At 37.9% G+C, this 25615-nt stretch overlaps 1 protein-coding gene across 1 annotated transcript in view; it reads right to left on the bottom strand.

The window, feature by feature from the left end:
• Positions 1-25615, bottom strand: part of PTPN9 (protein tyrosine phosphatase non-receptor type 9) — a 73603-nt gene that overhangs the window by 6267 nt on the left and 41721 nt on the right. Inside the window, exons 5-9 of the mRNA XM_065906797.1 lie at positions 23884-23989; positions 15276-15386; positions 12298-12626; positions 8364-8457; positions 3304-3370 (exon numbers count right to left, since the gene is read on the bottom strand). Of these exons, the coding sequence (XP_065762869.1) occupies positions 3304-3370; positions 8364-8457; positions 12298-12626; positions 15276-15386; positions 23884-23989 (707 nt within the window). The remainder of the gene's footprint in view (positions 1-3303; positions 3371-8363; positions 8458-12297; positions 12627-15275; positions 15387-23883; positions 23990-25615) is intronic.

The raw sequence follows: 25615 nt of genomic DNA, 5'->3' as shown, positions 1-25615 counted from the left end.
TCCCTAAATCTTTCTTTTAACACCACATTCTTTGTACGGCTCCTTCTCCTCTCAGTTCTTAATGGCACAGCTGGATCAAAATAGCTTAACCATTTGATGTACATGGTCTTACATCAGCCATTTTACTTTGTGAGAAGCAGTCACATCTCAGCCAAATGTGATGCTGAGGGCAAGGGCCGTGTCATCAACTTCCCCTTTTAGAGTCAGAACCTGTACAGGGCTGGGCACTCAGCAGGAACTTTGAAGATGCTTGTGAGCCGATAACTCCCTTTCAATCAAGTGAGTAATGGCTCAGGATAATTCCTTATACTTTTCCAGCGCCTTTTCTGCCTTTGTTTTCAGAGAAGCAGAGCAGTGCCACGGGTTGATTTGGTCCTGGAAGTCTGCTAATTTCACTGCCATTTTTGCTAAAGTCTTTTAAGAAGCACTAACATTTTATGATACTAGAATTCCCTCTGTGCAGAAGGGGACACTGCCAGAAGCATGTCAAGTCTTGAAAACAAGCTAAATGTCTAATAAGAGAGGATGTTAAATTATGGCATACCCCAAATTTTAGTAGTCCATAAAGGTGATACTGTAAGATCTGTATTTTTGCTATGGAAAGGTATTCACAAGATAACTATCAAAAGAAAGAAATAATTTCTAGAAAATGCCTGTTTTGTTAGGTATTTTATATGTCCACATCTATTTGTATGCACAGAATGACGTTTAGAAGAAGATACTGCAAAATGCCAGCACTTTCTCTGAGTCTCAGAGTTATGAGTGATTTTCATCTTCCTTTCCCACAATGGACATGACATCACTATAGCATGCATGTCAAGAAGATAGTAAAAGCACCCTTTCCCTATCTCTGACTCTTAGCCTTGGTCGCATCTCACTGTTCTGCATCACAGTAGCTCTCACAGACTTTGTTTTCCACATTCAAACCACTGGCAAAGCTGCTGTTGCCACACAGAGCACCTGACAACACCACTCAAGACTCAGGCTGGACAGAGAAGGGTCACAGTTTCCTCAGAAGCATACGAGAGAGACTTAGAAGGCAAAGTTATGCTTCCCCAGATTAGATTCTTTAATAGTAGACATCTCAAAGAAACAAAGTCAGCAGTTTATGCAGACGTGGGTGAAACAATCCACTAACCTGGCTTCTCTGTTTGAACCAAGAAGACATGTGCTCAAATCCTGGCTCTGCCACTTACTAGCTGTGTGATCCAAGGTCACGTAACCTTTTTGGGCTTCAGTCTGTTCATGGATTTATAAACTTTCCTTGCAGAGTCTCTATAATAATTAGATGGCAATTATATAGCCAATATATTTAAAGTAGATACTTTCATAAATAACAGTAGAACTACTATGAAAAAAAATCAGAATACAGAATATAGCCAAGAAGGTTAACCAGATAAATCAAACCAACCATTTTCCAGACCTAATAGTGCTGATGCCTTCTAAGTGATCAGTGCTTAACTCAAGAAATCTCTTTCATACTTCTGGATGAGTTTCCTCTTCTGGACAGGGCCTTCAGAGCCAGCCTAAAGGATCCAATTCCTGCATAACTAACAACTCTAGGAAGTGTATTTGGAGCACTCTGAGGCCCCTAGAGCTGATCCTTACCCTCCAGAAGCCCACCCATGCCACAGACATCCTCACCAAAGACATCTCCTTACTCCCAGGCAGATCACATCCTATTCTATACCTGTCAAAAATCTTTCCTGATAGTTCTCTTATTTCTTCCTAAGGTCTTAAAGGACACTTTCTAGAGGTAGTAGTTCCCACTAAGGAAAATAAGCCTGTGACCACAGACCAATTAACAATGTACCAAAAATCCAAAGGCCCTTTTCCTTTTTCTTCTCTGTCAATTGCTATTTTGAAAAATTTGAAACCTACAGAAAGTTGAAAAAAAAAAAAAAAAAATGTATGCATACATTCTTTAGCTTGAAGGCTATCATTTTTAGCTATTATTTTACAAAGCCTTCTCTATATATACACAACACATATTTTCTTTTTTATTATTTAAAAATATGTTTCAGACATGACAGTTCACTCCTAAATACCTGAACACATATTTAGAAGAACATTCTCCATAGAACAATATCATTATCACACTGCAGCAATTAAACATTAATACAATAATACTATCTAATATACAGTCTCCAACTGTGCCAATATTTTGTCCTTAAAAATTATTTTTCCAAATTGAGTTATGGATGACACACTGCCTTTGGAGATCAACGACTCTTTAGTCTCCTTTAATCCCTCCCTTTTTTTTCCCCTCATGGCATTAACTTGAAAGAATCTAAGCCAGTCCTCTAGCATGTTCCACAATCTGGATTTCTCAGGTTTGTTTCTCATGATCCAATTCAGACTTAAAAACTCACAACACACAACAAAGGTTATGTTGTGTAGTCATTGTGTCAGAACAGGAGGCGTATGTCTGTTTCTCCATTATTGGTGATACTAAGTGAGATCACTTGGTTAAGGAGGTACCGGCCAGATCTCTTGCTGGTCATACTCCACAACGGTCAAAGGGCCTTAAATCCATATGATGGCCTCTCTTATCCTCATATGTTATGATTTCTTACCACCCTCTTTGAAGGAAACCTGGTATTCTTGAGATGGCAGAGAACAAGTCAGAAGTAGTACTAGGGCCCACACGAGCATTAATAGAAACTCCATCTGAAATCCTCCTAGAGCCCGATACTTCACTGTCAGATTTAGCAAAGACTATCCATATTAGAGGCCACTGGTATACTCTGTAAGGGTACACAGACCAGCAAAAGTCTCTTAAGCCAGCAACACCCATTCACAGACTGAACTCAATCTCTGAGAAGTCCACGGCCATTCCTTTATGTCCTACTCGACATAAAGACAATCTCACTAGCCAGTCAATTCTGATGTCCATTCCCCTGGGTCGGCAACACTAAGACTCAATCCAAAAACTTGTAGTAATATTGTGTGTTCAAATCTCTAGTTTATCTCTATGCAATGAGTTTCTAGGCACATTTGGTAAAGAAACTCTACACCTCTCATCTGCCTTCTTCAAGAACCCTCAATCTTTATGAAAGACCAAGATCTAGAGAAGGGAAAGGCTACCCACTCCAGTATTCTGGCCTAGAGAATTCCATGGACTCTATAGTCCATGGGGTCGCAAAGAGTCAGACACGACTGAGCGACTTTCACTTTCACAAGATCTAGAGGCTGCAGCATCACCTCAAGTTACCATTTCCTTTAAAAATTATGCTATCCCCTGGTGCAAACAATCACAGGTAGATGATACAAAATTAATTTGTGAACGGCAGACTAACTTACCTTGTGTACCAATGTAAGCATTCTTTTGCTTGTAGCCATCCATGAAACTGGCATTGATGTAATCTGTCTAATGATAAAAAGGAAATAGCATTGCAGTTGTGTGGAATATACCAATTGGGTAGGAAAATGATGTACTAGGTAAATAAAACTCAAGGTCTGGATTTTCTCTTCTTGTCAGTGAAGGAGTGAAAGGACCAATCCAAAACCTCACCTGCACAAATGTTATTGCAACAACTGGATATGCACATGCAGAAAAATCAAGCCTACCCTCTTCTCACATCATACACAAAAACCTAACTTCAGGGAATTCCCTGGCAGTCCAGTGGTTAGAACTCTGAGCTTTCAGTGCTGTGGGCTTGGTTCAACCCCTGGTCGAGGAATTAAGATTCTGCAGGTCATACAGCACAGCAAAAAAAAAACCACCTAACTCCAAATGGATTACAGACCTAATGTAAGAGCTAAAACTATAAAACTCTTAGAAGAAAACATAGTAATAAATGTTTGTGACCTTGGGTTAGGCAAAGCCTCCTTAGATATGACATCAAAAGCATAAGCAACAAAAGAAAAAACAGATAAATCAAATAACAGCAAAATAGAAAACTTGTGCTTCAAAGGACACTATCAAGAAAGTGAAAAAACAACCCACAGAATGCACACATTTTATAAGGGATTTGTAGCTAGACTATATAAAGCATTCTCACAAATAAACAGTAAGAAGACAACTCAATTTTAAAATGGGAAAAGAAACAGAATAGCCATTTCTCCAAGAGAATATACAAATGGCCAATGTGTACCTGAAAAGTTGCTCAACATCATTAGTCATCAGAGAAATGCAAATCAAATTCACAATGAGATAACACTTCACACCCACTAGAATGGCTACAGGTAAAAGATAACAACAAATATTGGCAAAGATGTGAAGAAACTGGAATCCTCAAACATCAGTAGTGGTAATATAAAATGGTGCAGTCACTTTAGAAAACAGTGCGGCATTTCCTCAAAAGGTTAAATACAGAGCTACCATATGACCTGGCAATTCTAATCCCTAGGGAAATGAAAACACAGATCTACATAAAAAAATTCATATACAAATATTCACAGCAGCATCATTCATAGTAGCCAAAAAATAGAAACAACTCAATTGTTTATCAGCTAATGGAATGGATAAATAAAATGTGGTGTAGGGATTTCCCTCTTGATCCAGTGGTTAAGAATTCACCTGCCAAAGTAGGGAACCATGGGTTCGATCCCTGGTCTGGAAAGCTCCCACATGTGCCACAACTATTGAGCCCATGCTCCACAACAAGAGAACCACTGCAATGAGAAGCCTGTGTGCTGCAACTAGAGAGTAGCCCCTGCTTGCTGAAACGAGAGAAAGCCTGAGTACAGCAACAAAGACCCAGCACAACCAAAAATAAGCAAATGAATAAATAAATATTTTTTAAAATGTGGATTTCTGGATTTCCAAACACACAATGGAATATTATTCACCAATAAAAAAGAGTGAAATACTGACACATACTACAATATGAATGAACCTTGAAAACGTGCTAAGTGAGAGAAACCAGACACAAAGGGTCATATATTGTATGACTCTACGTGAAATGTTCACAAAAGGCAAAAAGAGTATACAAAGAGTAAATGTGCTTGGGGGATGGGGAGTGACTACCAAGGTGAGTTTCTTTTTCAGGTGATGAAAATGTTCTAAAGTTGATTGTGGTGCTAGTTGCACAACTCTGAGAATATATTAAAAACCAATGACTTGTACACTTTAAAAGAGTGAACCGTATGGTGTGTGTATTATATCTCAGTAAAGCTGCTATTAAAAAAAAAAAAAGTCCCTTAGGACTGTAGCACTGCAGCTCAGAACCAAACCCAGAATGGAGGTAAGCCAACCAACCTGAGCAGGAACATCCTGTCCATGTGGTGAGACACAAAAGGCAAAGTGTGACTGGAGAAGGAAGAAAGTTACACCTCACACCTAGGACCATCAACAGCATGGGCCAAACACCCAGGCTCTGTTACTGCCTAAATTAACACAAAGCAAAAGCCACACACCTTCAGCAGAATCTCAATGAACAGCTTGTGATGCACTCTCTTCTGCAGGCCTTCTCCCATCTCCCAATGTCCTCCGTCTATTTACATCATTAGCCATCAGGGAAATTAAATAGGCTTAAATTTTTATTGTTTTATCTTATTTATTTTATCTCCTCACAAGATCTCTGTCAACACTATTTAGTCCAAGCTGATAAAAAAGCCAAACAGATGCAGCTACAGCCTCAAGTCACAAAATAGCTAGTTGAGAGTATCTCACAGCTAGGATGGATGGATATTAGAGGACATGAAGGGTTACAGGGCAAAAGTAAAGATGTTTCAACAGGAAACTAGGGAAAACCCATACTCCACTCCAGTCTAGAGAGATCAAAATGACTCCCCATCAACCCTTTCGCCACTGGTTCCAACACTTGGAGGACAGTCTGAACTGTCAGTACCCCCGCAGCCACCCTCAGAAAACACATCTGAGGAATTCCCTGGGTGGTCCAGTGATTAGGACCTAGGGCTTTCATTGATGTGAGCCGGGTTCTATCCCTGATCAGGGAACTAAGATCATGCAAGCTGCACGGCTCAACTGCTAAAAGAAAACATCTCCATCTCATGGTCAAATCCATGTTATTTGGATGCATGTCCATTAGATAGTCAGTCTACCAACTTATCCTCCCACTGATTATTTACTCAAGAGTTTCCTGCTGTTTTCTTCTCCCATAGCAACTGGTAGTGACCTCATACTATAATACTAGTGCTCTACCCCGATTTGGACACCTTCACTAAGCTAATGGAACATATGCAGTGGACCCAGAAGCTAAAAGTCTCACTCACCCCGACCAGGCTTCTTAATCCAGGCCTCACCCACAGTCAGCCAAAGCCCATCCTCTGTTCTGCCTGGCGCACTCAGATGGGACCCTGAAGGGCCCAGGTGAGAAGGCATAGAAAAGTACAAATGATTTAGCTGGTTCATGTCAATCAACACTATTGTGTAAGTAATACATAAGCTGTCATACTTGGAGTTACCCTCATGCTTTGAAAAGAAATGGCACTTCTTTAAAGGAGACCTACTTCTTTATAACTAAGGATACCAGTTTTTAGCATCCTTGTCTCTGAGAGCACTGGGAATTAAAACCAGCAATTTCAGAAGAATCATTAGATATTAAAAACTGAAAATGACCTCAGAGATAAAATGAAGACTTGGGGACAAACTGAAACAGCAGAAAGAACCACAGCAGCACACATATTATGTTATGGGCCAGGTTCAATAGAAATATAATTCCAGGTATATATAAATCTGCTAAACAATTCACTAACAAACCTGAATCTTCCACTTACTGTGGAAAAAAGCCTCTGCCAATATTTGTAGTATGGAGAGGGAGTATTAACTGAAGTGATGATCTTCAGATTAATTACACAATGACTAGAACAGTCTCCTGGTACACTGGGGTTTACTCATTCACTCACAAATAATTTACTGAATGTCTGATACATGACAGGCACTGTTCTAGGTCTTGGAGACAGAGCAGTCAATAAGACAGATACATTCAGATATCTCTGACTCTAGAGCCTCAATTCAACTAAAACAAAACTCAGTAATACTGATGAATTTGCCTTCTATCAGGCAGACTCTCAGCTAATACCACTGCAGGAAAACCCTCTGTAAGGATCCTAGACAGGGTTATGAAGTCAGTTTATGGACTGAAACAGTAGGGTCAACGAGATTAAAACCATGATCCCATGGTCCTGACTCATGTATCATATATGCCCAAATATAAGGCAATGATTTTCCTAAGAATTATCCTCCAGAAAAAAGAGGAGGGATATAACAAGTCCTTATGCTGTGTGTTACGTTAAGGGGCACTATTTAAACTCCTTTACTGTGAACAGGAACTTCAATCAATGTTGGTTTTGATGTGTATAGAGGTCACCAGACAGAACTGTTGTATCAGAAGGAAAAAGAAGAAATATAATACCCATTTAATTGCTGACCTCAAAATTTTAAGTTTTGGATGTCGCTGTAAACAAGTCATACTAAAGAGGACTTTAAAAAGAAGGAAGGAAATGATTGTGGTATAGAGGATGCATGAGATACAGGATGAAAGAAAAGAAAAAACTGTGCTAATGTTATAGATTTTTTTCTCATTTAGGATAAATTTTCCAGTGACAATACACTTAAAAAAGGAAATAAAAAGATGTGCTCTGGAAAACTGTGTTAGATTGACTCAAAAAGTAGCTCAAATAAGGACAAAAAGAAACAGATGTTAAAGATGTATGTGAAGAGTCTGAATAACATTTTCACTAAATATCCCTACTAAATATATGTGATTTTTAATATGTACAGATATGATTGAATCAATACTAAATAATATAGGCATTTGACCAATTCATCTCTTTTGTGCTTAGTCTCAGTCATGTCCAACTCTTTGCAACCCCTTGAACTGTAGCCCACCAGGCTCCTCTGTCCATAGGGATGCTCTAGGCAACAATACTGAAGTGGGTTGCCAAGCCCTCCTCCAGGGGATCTTCCCAACCCAGGGGTCGAAGACAGGTCTCCCACATTGTAGGCAGATTCTTTACCATCTGAGCCACCAGGGAAGCCCATGCATACACTAGTCTAAAATTTTTGTCAGATCTTCTAAATGGAAAAATCAGAGGTCACTTATAATGAGTCATCTGGTATTGATGCATATACCCTCACCAGTAAGGTAGATGACATGTCTATGACTTTATAACTAAAGAGTAAAAGGAGAAATAATTTATTGAGTACCTACAGTAATATACCAGACTTTGGGCTATCAGCATGTACATAAAGTATTTCACTTAATTTCCACCCAGTACTATGAGATGGGCATAAAAGGACTTTCATATGGTAACAGACTAGTATGTAGTCTAAAACTCAAACCTTCTCTCTCTGGCTTAGAATTCATGTTCTTTCTACCACAGTATTAGTCAGCTTCACTTTGGAAGAGGCTTACATTTCCCCCAGTGCTCCTGAAAGACATTTATCTTTCTACCTGAGTGTGGCCGCTTCGTTTTGTCAGCTTCACCCTAGTTTGGTCCAGGCAGGGTACATCCCCATAGCGGTTCTTCTCTAGGTTTCCTGGAGACCTGAAAGAGATGAAACAAACTGAAATAAAGAAACAACTGCAAAAGTTGAAAATGGAAGACAACAGGAGTGGAATTGAGGGTAAGGCAGGAGACTGCTGTTTGTCATTCATTACTTTTTTCCTTTGGTATTATTTGATTCTGAAAAAGTCATCTGCATATATATTGATTAAAAGCAAAAAAAAAAAGAATTACAAAGACCACCCACATAAAGTAATACTCTATATTATTTATGGGTATGAATGTATATGTAAGGGTATAAACATAATGATCTGGAAGGAAACATACCACTGCTTCTGAGGAGTGAGAACTGATGGTGAGGATTAGAAGGGATTTCAACTTTACAATTAATTCTTTCTTTTATATAAAAAGATGAAGCAAATACAACAAAATACTAAAAACTGCCAGTTATTAATACTTGGTGGTAAGAAATAGTTGTTAGTCACGTTATACTCTTAGAGGAATCTTCCCACACAAATAAGCCCAGCTGATATTTTACAAAGTTCCAAGAACAATTCAACAGAAGAAGGAATGCTCTTTCTGACCAGTGGTGCTGGAGCAATTAGATATCTATAGCTAAATAATCTGAACACCAAACTAAACCTTAAACAAAAAATTAATTCAAAATGGATCACAGATTTAAATTAAATGTAAAACATAAACTATAAAAATATTAGGGAAAAAAGATAGAAAAATCTTTGGATTCTAAGGCAAGGCAACGTGTTCTTAGGCTTGACATCAAGAGCATGATCCATAAGAGAAAAAAATGATTAAAGGAACTTCATCCAAAATAAACTTCTGCTTCACAAGAGAACCAGAAGAGGATGAAAAGAAAAGCTACAGACTGGAAGAAAATATTTTCAAACTATGCATCCAACAAAGAATCAGTACCTAGAACATAAAGAACTCTCAAGTCTCAAGAGTTTAAAAAAAAAAATCCAAATAGAAAATGGGCAAAAGACATTTTTACAAAGGATATACAGATGGCAAATAAGCACATGAAAAGATGTTCAATAACATTAGCTAGTAGAAAAATGTAAATTAACACCACAATTTTAACTTAGGGATATCATTACATACCTATCGGAACAGCTAAAATTAAAAAAAGTGACAACACTGAACACTGGTGAGGATGCAAAGGAAACGGACCATTCTGGGACTTCCCCGGTAATCCAGCAGCTAAGACTCCACGCTCCCAACGCAGGTGGCCTGGGTTTGGTCCCTGGTCAGGGAGCTGAAGCCCACACGCTGCAACTAAGAATCCCATATCCACAATGAAGCTCAGAGACCCAGCAGAGTCAAATAAAGAAATAATACATATTTAAAAAAGAGAAACAGCCCATTCATACATTGCTGGGGGGAATGCAGAAGAATAAAAGCTGGAAAACAGCTGGACAGTTTTTCATAAAACTAAACACTTAGTTAACATATAACCTAGCAATTCTACCCTTAGCCATTTATCCTAGAGCAATAGAAACTTATTTTTACACAAAACCTAGACATGAATGTTCACAGCAGCTTTACTCATAATAGCTAGAAACTGGAAACAACCCAGATGTCCTTCAACAGGTAAGTGGTTAATTGGTTAACAGTTTACACTGTGGTTCATTCATATCATGGACTATTATTCAGCAATAAAAAGGAACAAACTTGATACAAATAACAACTTGGGTGAAACTCCAGAGAATTATACTGAGTGAAAAAAGGCAATCCCAAAAGTCTGTATACAGTATGATTCCATCTATAAAACATTTTTGAAATGACAAAATTATAGTAATGGAAAACTGATTAGTAGAAAGGGGTTAGGGATGGAGAGGGATAGAATGGAGAGGTATGTGGTTATGGAATTCTGTATCTTGACTGTGGTTTTGTATATACAAACCTACCTGAGTGATAAAAATTGCAAAGAACTAAATACACAAACACAAACAAAAACTGCAGAAATCTGAATAAGATTGGTGGACCTGCAATATGGGAGACCTGGGTTCGATCCCTGGGTTGGGAAGATCTGCTGGAGAAGGGAACGGCTACCCACTCTAGTATTCTGGCCTGGAGAATTCCACGGACTGTATAGTCCAAGGGGTTGCAAAGAGTCAAACACGACTGAGCAACTTTCACTTACTTACTTATCAATATCCCGGCTGTGATACTATACAAAGCTTCTGGAAGATGTTACCATGGGATAGCTGTAGAAAGGGTATACATGATCTTTGAATCTACAATTTTCTCATAATAAAAATTAAACTTTTATTTATAAAAAAATCCTTTACATAAAATAACAAATAAAAAAAAATCCTTTGAAAGAATGATGTAGAGGGGAAAAAAGGTAAAGTCTCACAGTCCATGGGCATCCTGGACCACAGTGAATACTCTGATACCTACTTCTTAACCTAGAATTCCAAGGAAAACAGTTTGTTCTGTGTAAGGAGTTCTACTGGAACTGGGTGTAAGACACAGGCCTGAAGATGTTGAGGATTCTGGTTTCTAGCTCCTGAAGTAGGACGTTTTCATTCATTCAATAAATAAAGAGGCAAGATTGGCATAAGATTGGGATATATTCTCCGATTATAACAATAGCTGACTTGGATGATGCAAAGAGGACAATCCAAACACACTTTTTGAATGTGGTGAAGGGGAACCATGGTAGAAATGACACCTTACGGACCCCTCAGCAGAAGCACCAGAGCAGGGTCAGGAATCCCAGAACAAGGGTGCACCCTCTGCTCTGGCTGGGAAAAAGACTGGACACATACAGGGGTCTAGAACTGGTAGGGAAGAACACTCTCCCGGCATGATACATGCTCTGCTTTCTCTTGCTCTCCCTTTTTTCCCCTTATTTTTCTTTGCATTCTGGTTTTGTTTATTGATTTTTTTTTCTCAATTGCTTCTTCTCTCTTACCTTCCTTATCTGTTTCCTAACTCATTATTTTTCTCTTTCTTTTCCTTCTCTCTCTTTCCTCACTCTTTGCATACTTTTTTTTACAGCACACTAAGTTAGAGAGGAATTACAAGGGGAGAGAGGTACTCACAGATTCCTAAAACACTTAAGCTATAAAATAATCAGTGGATATCAGCGAGTCTAACATAAAATATTACAAACAGGAAAACTGAGGTATAAAGTAGGGAAATAACTTAAGTCACAGAGGATATTTTTGGCTAAGCTGGAACTTGAGCCTGAGACCCACTGGAGACAGCTTCCTTAATTTTCAACAAACAGATCTCAAAACTTGGAGGAAAAGAAGTTTTTGCTGCAGCCAATGAAAACATGTTAAGATAAAGGACAGCAGCAGTAAGAGAAATGATCTGTGCTCTACTGCCAACAACAGTCATCAAGTAGTTACAAACCAGTTATAGAATTTAGGTAGAAGGAAAATCCCACAGGCTAAATTCCTAAGAAGCAACTCTTCTCTCTTACTGACTGTGGGTTATTTTAAATGAACCAGTACTCCACCTCAGAAAGTAATATAATACTATAAACACTCTAGGCAGAAGCTGCCCAAAAACAAGGACCAAAGATCACACTCAGAACAAGAATCAACAGCCTAACTTTTGGGCCTCTATTTTTTTTTGTCCCTAAAAGCACTCGCATATCAGGAAAACATCAAAAAATGCATCCTTTACTACACAGTTTCTCCACTGTTACCAAAGACCTTCAGAAACTTCATAGCATATGCTGTTGGCAACAAGCGCCAAGAGGTGCCTCTTTCTGGATGAGAGAAACCATGATCTAGGTGAAAGCGGTGCTCCTTAACCTAAGGAAGAGCCTCTCTTAAGGAACTGAGGTGTGGAAGGTGTCACAAGCATCTTAAAACGTTATTTCTGGCCCAAACCTTCCCTACTTACATGGAACAGTGGAAAGTACCAACTGGGTTCTCACGACGGATATCTTCATACTCCTCGTATATCCCCCGCTTCTGCCTGGTGCTAACATGGTCCATCAACTCCTGGATGGTCATGGCATGGGGGTCTGGGACATGCACTGAGTCCCAGTCTAAGGCCGGAGGGAGGGAGAACAGGATGATCTCATCGAAGGGATCTGGGTGGCCATTCATCTGGGATAGAAACTGGAAATTCCAAGTGGCAAGGTCAATTTTGACATATCCACCCAGGTTTTCCGGGAGGCACTCTCTGGGCAGGTGCTGGGTGACCTCAGACGTCTTCAGTATCTGAATCTAGAAGGTCAGAGAGAACCATGTGAGTCTGTGGGGAGGGAAGGGCATACAGACAGTGAAGGTAAAGAACCAAAGTACTTCGAAGAATGAGATAAGACTGGCTTGAAACACCTGGTATACTTAGAAAAGACGTAAATGCAATTTCATCTGTATAACATTGAAATCCTAGGAATTTCCCAGGAAAGGTTTGATTTCCCACAATGTATATCAAATTCATTCCTGAAATTAGGGGCCCTGTTATAAAGGTAGGTATAGAGAACCAAGGCTTTATACTATATACAAGGGTCTCCAGTTCCATCTCATGTGGGTCCTGGCCTTTTTGACAACTAAGAATGCACAGGAAGTGGTTGTTTTTGTCAACCCCATACTACAGTAACCAATTCTAAGCCTGTTAGCTTGTCTTTTACTCACAGCTTGCTATGAATGTTCTCAAAAATAGATTTCTAAATGAAAGCAAGACTAGACCAGTCACCCAGAGGCAAGGAAGCCCAGGAAAAATGTTAGAGAAGTAACTATAATACTCAATTCCTCTCTTTGCTGCCATAGTGGACACAGCCATATTGGACCAAATTAGCCTAGTTGGTTTTTTTTGAAATCTGTGTGGAATGGGATGTTTGCTGCTGCTTCTTCCTATAATGTCTTCTTTTTCTCTAAGGCCTCCTCAAGGACCAGCTTATAGCTCACCTCTTCTGTGAAGCCTTCCCTGATTGTCTGAGGCAATATTCTCCTCTATGTTCTCGTAGAGTCACAGTCTTCTGAACATGTCTTGTCCCCTTTCACAACCATGAGCTCCACAGGAGTAAGGGCTCTGTCACTCAAGTTTTAATTCCCAGGGCTCAGAACATGGACTGTAAGGGTGCTCAATATATTTTGAGCTTACACATGCATGTATACACTTGTATAAAATTCAAGCGTTAAGAACTTGCCCAAGGAGTCCTCTCAAAGAGTGACCTGGGAGAGTACCTCTCCTACTCTGGGGTCACTAAGTCCCTAAGCTTCTACAAAACAAAATGTCTTTAGTTTTTTCCCTCCAACCCAAGTTGCCTCAGCTACAAAGATCTGTATTGTTAGTATTCATATGATCTCGTATTAAAAAAAAATCCTCTGATAGAAATGCAAATCAAAACCACAATGAGGTACCATTACACGCCAGTCAGGATGGCTGCTATCCAAAAGTCTACAAGCAATAAATGCTGGAGAGGGTGTGGAGAAAAGGGAACCCTCTTACACTGTTGGTGGGAATGCAAACTAGTACAGCCACTATGGAAAACAGTGTGGAGATTTCTTAAAAAACTGGAAATAGAACTGCCATATGACCCAGCAATACCACTTCTAGGCATACACACTGAGGAATCCAGATCTGAAAGAGACACGTGCACCCCAATGTTCATCGCAGCACTGTTTATAATAGCCAGGACATGGAAGCAGCCTAGATGCCCATCAGCAGATGAATGGATAAGGAAGCTGTGGTACATATACACCATGGAATATTACTCAGCCGTTAAAAAGAATTCATTTGAATCAGTTCTAATGAGATGGATGAAACTGGAGCCCATTATACAGAGTGAAGTAAGTCAGAAAGATAAAGAACATTACAGTATACTAACACATATATACGGAATTTAGATAGATGGTGGCGATAACCCTATATGCAAAACAGAAAAAGAGACACAGAAATACAGAACAGACTTTTGAACTCTGGGGGAGAACGTGAGGGTGGGATGTTTTGAAAGAACAGCATGTATACTATCTATGGTGAAACGGACCACCAGCCCAGGTGGGATACATGAGTCAGGTGCTCGGGCCTGGTGCACTGGGAGGACCCTGAGGAGTCGGGTGGGGAGGGAGGTGGGAGGGGGGATCGGGATGGGGAATACGTGTAACTATATGGCTGATTCATGTCAATGTATGACAAAACCCACTGAAATGTTATAAAGTGATTGGCCTCCAACTAATAAAATAATATTTAAAAAAAAAAAAAAAATCCTCTGATAATGTTTTACAATATTATCTTATTCGAGTATATCAATGTTTCCTATACCCTTTCTTCTAAGGGTGAGAAAAGAATGAGTGAATGACTGAAACCATAATCTTTCTGTCATGGAATATTCTGGGAATGATAATAGAATTAAGATGATGTTAGACAACACTTTTGAAGTTAGGAAGCAACAAGTTGTTTTAAGAGAAAATGCCAGGAGTAAAAAGAGTCTGAGATTCTCCTTTACCACCGTGGTGGTCAAAAGGACTGAGTGGTACTTCCAGTTGAACAAAATCAAATACCAGCTCAATTGATGTAATTATATTAGAAGCTGTACAAGTCTAAATTTGGGAAGTGAGAGCTATCTCTAAGTTACTCAAGGGACACATTTCTTCGATACTAGCTGCATGCAAGGTACTATATAGAAGGGAACTGCCCAAATTATGTTCAAGTCCAAACTTCAAGGAACTTGTAGTACAGTCAAAAAGGCAACCTGTACTGAGCTGAGTAAAGAATAAAGCAGAAAATGTAAGTGAACACACCAACAGAAGCAGGAAGAGAAACAAACTAGGAAGGCTTTTGAAGGTAGAGAATTAATTGGCAAGCTTCAACAGCAGAGATGGAACTGTATCTACCCCACCTCCAAATAAAATAAAGTTAGCTTGCCTTACCCTCTCCCGAACTTTATCCTTCAGAAGGAGGCTGATGATGGAATACGGCACTCGGAACCATATGGGTGCTCCCACAATCAGCACTTTCTTCAAACGAGCTGGGAAAGCTCCCTGTGGAGAACACATGTGTGTGTTAGTCACTCAGTCATGTCTGACTCTTTGTGACCATATGAACTGCAGCCTGCCAGGCTCCTCTATCCATAGAATTCTCTCAGCAAAAATACTGGAGGGAAAAAAAAAAAAAAATACTGGAGGGGGTTGCCATTCCCTTCTCCAGGGGATCTTCCTGACCCAGGAATCAAACCCAGGTCTCCTGCATTGCAAGCAGATTCTTTACCATCTGAGCCACCAGGCAAGCACAGTGGAGAGCACATACAAGGATTTAAAGACACCAATTAGGGCACTTCAACAGTGCCTAGTGGGACCTTTGACTGTTTAAACCCAAAATTTAGGTTTTCTGCTCTTTTCACCATTCTTACCCAGCAGGGGGAGTCTACAGCCTAATTCAGATTTCACTTAGTGGCTAGAGAAAAAGTAGTTAAAAAGAAAGAAATGAAAGCAACCAAAAAGTCCATCAACAGAGGAATGGATTAAGATATGTTACATATATACAATGGAATATTACTCAGCCATTAAAAAGAACAAAATAATGCCATTAGGAGCAACATGGATGGACCAAGAGATTCTCACACTGAGTGGTCAGACACAAAGACAAATATATCACTTATATATGGAATTAAAAAAAAAAAGGGGTACAAATGAACTTATTCACAAAACAGAAGAAGAGCCATGGATATAGAAAACAAACTTACAGTTACTAGGGAGTAAGGGTGGGGGAGGGATAAATTGGGAGATTGGGATTGACATAAACACAACACTAAATATAAAACATACAGCTGATTCACTTTGCGGTTCACATGAAACTAACACAGCATTATAAACCAACTACAGTTCAATAAAGTTCAAAAAAAGAAATTAAAAGCTGATTTACCGTTCAAAGTAATCATATTATGCAGACAGAGAAGGGGCAAAAGTTAGTCTGGGACATCTAAGATTTATAGGTGAGTATGCTGGAATCCACACACTGAAATGCATGGGCTTTGAGTTATTTGATCTGGATCCACTTAACAACTGAGAATGACTTCAGAACTTTTGGTTACATTAGTAAGTAAGATATACCCTAAAGATTCTCAAGTATCCCTGCAGATCTGAAAGAGGAATCTCAAAGGAAACAGATGAGTATCTCCTTACCTTTTTTTTCTGTGATTATATTCCCCTGATCACATGAGTTTTCTATGAATTTTATTGTCAGTACACCACATTTTCAAAGAAACTCTTATTTGTGAAACAAATAAATAAAAAAGTAGTAATACTATGTTCTTGTCTATATAAGCTTTATAGATCAACACTACTCTAACTGTTCTTGTCAGCATACATGTATGCATCCTTATGTTCTAATTATTAAAACTTTAAGGAACAATTAGATCAAAAATAAAATGAACATGAAACATTTCTTATAATCTTTCCTTTATATTGATATCTGTGTGTTTATAATCATTTTCCACTCATCTCTTATCTATTTATATATTTACTCAGTCAGTCAATCAATATGATCTCCTGGGTATGAGGACAAATGAGGTCTAAAAGAAAGGAGACACCCTGATCTGCAGAAGGCATAAGAATTAAAAATTATTTCTTTTTAAGCCACAGCTCTTTGTTTCATTTAGTTTCTAAACATTCCAGTCCTGTTCATAGGCAGGGGTAATGAGTAATACTGTCCTTCTACTGGGAAGAAATTATTCCCAGCTATATAATAGTATTTTAAAGTACTGTAATAGCATTTTAAAATATGAAAGATAAATATGAGAAAATCAGCCACCCTATAAATAATAATCACCATAAAAGTATAATGGTAAAAAAGCCTCTGGTTTATAACAGTATTTGTACACAAAAGCACCATCTCTCTCCCTATATGATACTGGTCTTACAAAAAAGATGATTTATCCCTGGAGATTACTATGTTTATACATATAAACATGCACATTTTTAAGCTTAAGAATATACATCCTAAGAAACATGTAAGACATGTAGTTTTTAAATTTTATTGAAAGACATAGCAAAAGACTTTAAAAAATCCATAAAACAAAGCATTCCTGGACAGGTGAAGATGAGGCTGAAAGTCAATTCTCCTTAAATTAATTCATTATATCCAAATTGAATCCCAAAGTGTCTTATCTACCAGAACTTGAATGAATGACTCTAATGTTCATCTAATCAAAAGATGATTTTTTAAAAGCATCTTCTCAACAGATTTACAATTCTGAAAAAGTGATTACCTCTGTGGAATGTCACTGGGGTATGTGAAGGAGGGGTTAGAGACTTTTCTTTAAATTACCTTTTTTTTTGTTTTTATAATTAAAAAACAGGTATAAAGTTTGCTTTTAGTATGCATGTTATATACCAGTAAAAATTTAAATAAAAGCACACAAAAGTGCATGTAAAATAGTAAGTGTAAAAATAGTCAAAACAATTTTTAGAAATAAAAGAATACAGGGAAGCTTATCCTATAAAATGTTAAACTTCATTACAAGGCTACAATAAATTAAAAAAGTGAATATGTTGGTCTGGATGCCTAGATCAATAGAACAGGGGGTCCAGAAATAGACACACTTACCATATGGAAATTTAGTATAAGATAAAGGTGTTACCCGAAGTAAGTAGGGGAAAAAGTGTATTAGTTAACAAATGTCACCAAGACAGCTATTTGAAAACAAATTATTTTGTCCATAATATTATGTACTGTGCATATTATTAAATGTAAAATATGTAATACAGTATATTAAAACTATAATGAAAAATTAAGAAAACATAGTATTATGACAAGACACCGTCATGTTGAGCAAATTATAAACTGCAAAAATGCTGGTAACACATACTTAATAATATTTCTAATATTCTTAATAACAAATCTTGCAAATCAATGAGACAAACACTTCAACAGAAAAGTGGGTAGAATATATAAGCAGAAAAATTTTTTTTAAAGAAATACTGATGTTAAACGTGAAAATAAGTTAAAGTTCATCAGTAATAAAAAAAACCAAATAAAGATATGGATATGATTAAAATCCAAATAATAAATGATGATGAGAATCTAGCAAACAAGGATGTTGATGGGAGTACAAATCTGAACTAAGTTTTTAGAGGACTATTTGGCAATATTTATCAAATTTTAAATGTGTCTACATTTTGACCACAAATATCTGCTTACAGAAATTTATCCTGAGGAAATAATTGACCAAATATGCAAAAATAAATGTAAAACGATGTTCACTGAAGCCTTTATAACAACACACAAAAAATAAAATAAACATTTTTTCTGCTTGGTATATCAACAACAGGAACAGTTTTTGCAAGGGACTTCTCTGGTGTTGCCAGTGGCTAAGAATCTGCCTGACAATGCAGCGGTGCTGCTAAGTCACTTCAGTCTATCTGACTCTGCGACCCCATGGACTTCTCTTGTTGCAGAGCACAGGCTGTAGGGCCTGGGGGGCTTCGGTATCTGCCGCACACAGGCTCACTAGTTGTGACACCTAAGCTTAACTGCTCCCCAGAATGTGGGATCTTCCCAGACCAGGGATTGAACCCATGTCCCCCTTCACTGTCCGGCTTCCCAGGTGGTGCTAGTGATAAAGAACCTGGTTGGTAATGCAGGAGACATAATGAGACATCAGTTCGATCCCTGGGTTGGAAAGATCCCCTGGACGAGGGCATGGCAACCCACTCCAGTGTTCTTGCCTGGAGAATCCCAGGGACGGGGGAGCCTGGTGGGCTACCGTCTATGGGGTCACACAGAGTCGGACATGACAAAAGCGACTTAGCAGCAGCAGCAGCTGTACTTATTAACTGTATTACCTTCAGCAAGTTCTTGTATTTTCTAGGCCTAAGTTTCTAGATCTACAAAATGGGTACAGTGATAGCAATAGCCATCACAACTCACGGGAATGATATCAGGATTAATTGAGGATTAATGATATCAGGATTAATTAATTTAAAGCATGAAGTTAGAACTGTATTCAAAACATTCAGTAAGTGTTAACAAATATTACTTTATAAGTGTCAGCATTAATAAATTTTCTGAAAATTAATGTACTTTTAGTCATATATTTCTCTCTTTTTTAAACTCATTCATTTATTTATTTTCGGCTGCACTTGGTCTTCTTTGCTGCAGCAAGTGGGCTTCCTCTAGTGGCAGCAAGTAGGGGCTACTCTCTAGTTGTGGTGCGCGGGATCTAGAGCGCTGACTCAGGAGTCGTGGTGCACGGGCTTAGTTTCCCCACAGCATGTGGAATCCTCCTGAACCAGGGATCGAACCTGTGTCCCCTGCACTGGACGGCAGACTCTTAACCACTGGACCACTAGGGAAGTCCCAGTCATGTATTTCATAATCAGAAAAATAAACATTTATTCTTTGGGCTAAACAAATTCTACATTGTCTAGTAAAGATAAATTTCACACTGTATGGTTTAAATGGTTCATCTAAAACAATAGTTAAGAATCCATATGATGGCAACTAAAATAGGTTATGACATTTTAAAATTTAAAACAAGAATTACTCCTAAGAAAGTTACCAAGATGGGGAGAATCTATTCAGAGCAACTTAGGAAGTCAAAGATTATTTATACTTTTATTATAGTGTTGTATTTTCATCCAAATCCTCACCACAGTAACTACTGGAAATTAATTCACACTGAATAGAAATCTAAAGTGTGAGACTGTGCATTAAAGATAAACTTCTGGTGGGTTGGGGGACTGGGATGGGGAATACGTGTAACTCTATGGCTGATTCATGTCAATGTATGACAAAACCCACTGAAAAATAAAAAATTTAAAAAAAAATAAATTAAAAAAAAATAAAGATAAACTTCTATTTATAACTTTCATAAGAATGAGGATGGTAGGGAACTGCATTTAAAATTTTATCTATTCCTAATGACGGAGCAACAAGTCACTAAAGAGAACATATAGATATATGGATTTTAAGGCAACCAAACTTTTATTTCATTCTGTTTGAATTTATACAACAAAACATATACAGTATTTTCATTATTTTGCAGCAAATAAAGGAGGACATACAAACAGCAAAAGAACATTTGAAGAAAAAGATATAATGTTTATAAGGAGTTAAAACAACAAAAAAAAGGATACTATTATTTTAAAATTCTATACTTAAAAAAGGAGAAAAATTATAGAATGCATTACTGGGATAGTTAAAGGAAACAGATACTCTTATTTGTTGGTGACAATGTAAATTTCTTTTCCACTTTTATTGAGGGTAACCTAGTGATGTATAAAGAGAGACACAAGAATATTCATAATCTTTAGCCAAATAATCCAACTCTCAGAAATATTTTCTTAAAATAATTTAAGAGAAAGAGCGAAAATAATCATAATAGTATTATTTAAACCTGAAAACAATCTGAATAATACAGAAAGATGGTTAGATAGTTAAAATTGTCTATGATATATTAACTTACCAAGTTATTGTGACTCTGTTAAAACTGACAAGTAAAAGGCCTATGTTGTGGAGAAGCTATTTAGTATGCAAAACTGGAAAAAAAAATAGCTATCCATATGGAAAAAAAGTCAGATTCCTACATCTCATACCATACTCGAAAATCAACTCCAGATGGATTAAGGTCTTAAATGACAAAAACAAAATTTTAAACTTTTAAAAGAAAATAGCTCCTCAAAAAATTAAATGTAGAATCACCATATGATCTAACAATTCCACATGTAGGCATACACACCAAAGAATTGAAAGCAAGGACTCAAACAGATGCTGTAACACCAGGGTCCACAGCAGCATTCACAACAGCCCCAACGTGGAAACAACCCAACTGTCCTTTGACAGGTGAATGGATTAACAACACACGGTATATACATACGACAGAATATTTCAGCCTTCAGAAGGAATGAAATTCTGATACATGCTACAATACAGACGAACCTTAAAAATACTAGGCTAAGTGAAATAAAATAGACACAAAGGACAAATACTGCATGATTCCATTTACAAGAGGACCTAAAATAGGCAAATTCATAGAGACAGAAAGTAGATGACAGGTTACTGGGGACTGTGGGGTGGAGTGGGGATATACTGTTTAATGAGCACTGAGTTTCTGTGTGGGATGATGAACAGTTTTGAAAATGGATAGTGGTAATGGGTTGCATTGTGAATTTACTTAATGCTACTGAACTGTACATTCAAAATTGTTACAACACTAACCACAAGATTGTGTATAAGTGTATATTTTATCACAATAACAAATTAATTAAAAAATTAATACACATGGTGGAATCAGTGGTAGAGCAGTAAAAAATAAATATTTAATATTATTTTTCTGACTTTGGAATAGGGAAGGACTTATGATGCAAAATGTATTAAGCAGAAATTAAACACAGACACATTTAACCATATTAAAATGAAGAACTTTTGTTAGTCAAAAGGACTCTACAAAAAGTGAAAAAGCAAGCTATAAACTGAGTATATGTATGTATATACATGTGTATGTATGTATATACATGTGTATGTATGTACGTACATACAAGTGTGTGTGTGTGTGTGTTAGTTGCTCACTCATGTCTGACTCTTTGTGACCCTATGGACTATAGTCCACCAGGCTCCTCTATCCACGAGATTCTCCAGGCAAGTATACTGGAGTGGGTTGTCACGCCCTCGTCCAGGGGATGTTTCCGGCCCAGGGATTAAACCTGGGTATCCTGCATTGCAGGCAGATTCTTTACCCTCTGAGCTACCAGGGAAGCCTGACATTCACACAAAGAGATTAGTACTAATATATAAACAACTACATAAATGGATGATAGGAAAATGGGCAAAAGTCACAAATAGGCACTGTGCAGAAGAAAACATAAATGGCCAATAAATACATGAAGAGATACTTAATCACACTAATAAAAGAGATTTTGAGTTATATCACAAGATACCATTTTATACCTGTTGATTGGGAAAAATTAAGAAGTATGACATTATCATGTATTGGAGAGGATGTGGAAAATTTACACATGGTAGAGAGGCACAACCATTTTGAAAAACAGTTAAACACTACCTTATAAAACTGAATCTTCCCAGGCCTTATGACCCAGTAACTCTACTCCTAGATGTATACTCTAGAGCATTTTCATTGGGGGTGGTTATCAACCCCAAAGGGTGAAATTAGTTCTGAGAAGACCGGGAATGGGAAAAACAGTCCAAACATACATGCTCTCTTTGCACATAAAGCACAGATGTACATTCTGCCTTAGAGATATTCTTTCACACATGCACCAGAAGACATCTATAAGAATGTTCACAGCAGCACTGTCCATAATATTAATAGCAAAAATCAGAAAACCACCCAAGGAGCCATTAATAGAAGTGGATACACAAAATGGTATATTTACCAATGGATGAGGAATTAAAAGGCATGAATCCTTCAACCATCAATTAAAAAGGAATGAATATCAGCTACAAAACACACTAGCAATTTTAGCAACGCAGTGATGAGTGTAAAAATGCAAGTCCCAGTGAACAACATGCAGTATAATATTCTTTTTATATAATTTCTGCTGTAAAGAAAGCTGTAGTAGTAAACAAACACTTCTAAACATCCCGTTCCACAGTACTCCCAAGTGAGGTACTAGAACAAAGACTACACAGACTCCTGGGTGAATGTTTTTCCCACTGCAGGTTGTCATGCAGCGGGTCCTGAAATCAATTCAGTAAGTCATGACTGACACTTTAAAAATATGATATAGAACAGAATAATCAAAGTGACTGTACAGAGTAAAGTAAAGGTAAAGTCTGTCTTATGAAACATTTTTAATTTTGTTTTATAAATTGCACACAAAGATCTTTACACCTATATCCTTGGATTCTGAAATCTAAACATCTCTGAAACCACTGGTTTCTATTGTTAGTCTGGTGCAAAAATCCATCCGACAGCAAACTCTGACCTGAAATTTCATAGGCTGTTTATAACCTTTGCTCTTCTCTACTCATTATGAATAATACATTTCATTGCAGGAATATTTGATACTAGAGTGACATACATACCATATTATCTTTTAAAGTTCAAAATATTAAATAACACCTCTGGACCTAAGAGTTTGAGATAAGAGAATAAGAAACTATCTCTGTATATAACTTTATATGTGTGTGTGGAGTTAGTGTACATATACTTTTGTGAACTAAATTACAATGGAAAACATGGTTCTGATTAGACTAAGACAAAGAGTCTGAAAATCAGTGGCTAGGTTACATTTTTCAAGACAATGACCATTCCTAGCCTTCATTAATTTTTATTCTACAAAACTCCGAAAAAGAGACATTCCACCTTTACAACTCATTGTTCCTGTGCATTTTAATTCTTTCCATTTTACTTTTAAGACTGTTTCTTATTCTGAGTAAGCAGATATTGGTCATCACTTACAGGTGACCTTTACATTGAACATAATTCTGAAGTTTACATCATTCCTAAATCTCACAAAGAATAGAAAAAATGAACCGTTGAAGGAGGGTTGAAAGGGTCCTCTCACAGCTCTTCCTTACCTTTAGCAAGTTTAGGACTTTCTTGCCAAGATCCAGCTCAAAGTTGGTATAATTAGAACCGCACATGTCATAGATAAACACCAGTCCATTCCTCTGAGTTTCAAAGCTGTAAACCAATCATTGAACAAAAATATTTATAAGTAATAAGATGGATGAGGCAGATTGAAAACCTGGGTCAAAAACAAAGAACACAGAGAGTGTGGGACACATATGGGACCAAAATAACTGCCTTCCCTAAACACCAGCCTTAAAAAGAATTTATAATAAGATATACATATTTGGACTTTGACCCTGTTTCCTGGCAGAATTCCTATAACTTAGAATTTCCTAGGAAAGCAAGGAAGGTATCCATTGCTATATTAATGAGGTGACCCTTGGAATGCTCTTAGGACATCTAAGGATGGAGGCTGTTTGCCAGAGGAACCAACCACATGATTAGAAAGGGTTGGAACTTCTAGTCCCACCCTCCCACACCCAGGAAGAGGACTGGCGTTGGAGACTGAACTCAGTCACCAATGGCCAATGATTTAATCAATCATGCCTTGCAATGAATGAAGCCTTCATAAAATGCCAAAAGGACACGATTTGGAGAATTTCCAGGTTGATGAACACATGAACACACGCAGATGAACACATGTAGCCCTCTCAGGGAGGGCATAGAAGCTCAATGCCCCTTTCCCCATACCTTTACCTCTATGCATCTCCTCCATCTAGGGGCTTCCCTGGCAGCTCAGATAGTAAAGCATCTGCCTGCAATGCAGGAGACCTGGGTTCAATCCCTGGGGAGGGAAGATCCCCTGGAGAAGGAAATGGCAACCTACTCCAGTACTCTTGCCTGGAGAAATCCATGGATGGAGGAGCCTGGTAGGCTACAGTCCATGGGGTCACAGAGTCAGACATGACTGAGCGACTTCCCTTCAGAGAAGGCATGGAAGCTCCATGCCCCTTTCCCCAAAACTTTCCCTCTATGCATCTCTTCCATTTGGCTGTTCCTAAATTATACCCTCTTATAATAAACTGGTAACATATTAAGTACAATGTTTGAGTTCTATAAACTGCTCCAGCAAATTAATCAAACCAAGGAGGGGGCACTGGAACCTTTGATCTATGATCAGAAGCGGAGATGACAACCTGGACTTGCCACTGATGTCTGAAGAGACAGTCTTTTAGGACTAAACCCTTAACTTGTGTAATCTGAGGCTATCTCCAGGTATATAGTGTCAGAGTTGAGTTGAACTGCCAAATGCCCAGTTCGTGGGGGAGAACTCCTTGACAATATGGAGGAAAAACCCCACATGTTGGAAATGGAATTATACTTATTGATGCATATTTATCCAGATTCATCAAGTACCAAACTCATAGTCTGAGAATGTTCCAGAGCAACTAGGTTATCAAAATTTGAACTGTTTTCTCCTTTATCTCTGAATCTGACTATCCAAATTCTGTACCATACTATGTTTAACTCAAAAAGTTTCCTCTTCCATGAAGGTCTCCCTGATAATTGTCACCAAATGTACTACCATCATTCACACCCCTTGAAGCTCCACAAACCTTTCTGAAGCCCCACAAATTTTTCTAGCGTCTCTTAATGCACTCCAATTTTGTGTAGCGATCTCATTCTCCCCTAGAGGGCAAAAACATGTTTTGTTCACCTCATTACCCTCCACAGTCCACAGCACAGTCCTTGCAAATATAATGAATGGTCACAGAATTGTAATTCAGTGGCCTAGAA

The sequence above is a fragment of the Muntiacus reevesi genome, chromosome 15 (genome assembly GCF_963930625.1).
Source record: "Muntiacus reevesi chromosome 15, mMunRee1.1, whole genome shotgun sequence".
Lineage (NCBI taxonomy): Eukaryota > Metazoa > Chordata > Mammalia > Artiodactyla > Cervidae > Muntiacus > Muntiacus reevesi.
The sequence above is the reverse complement of the archived record's forward strand: the minus strand, read 5'-3'. Positions and strand labels throughout refer to the sequence as shown.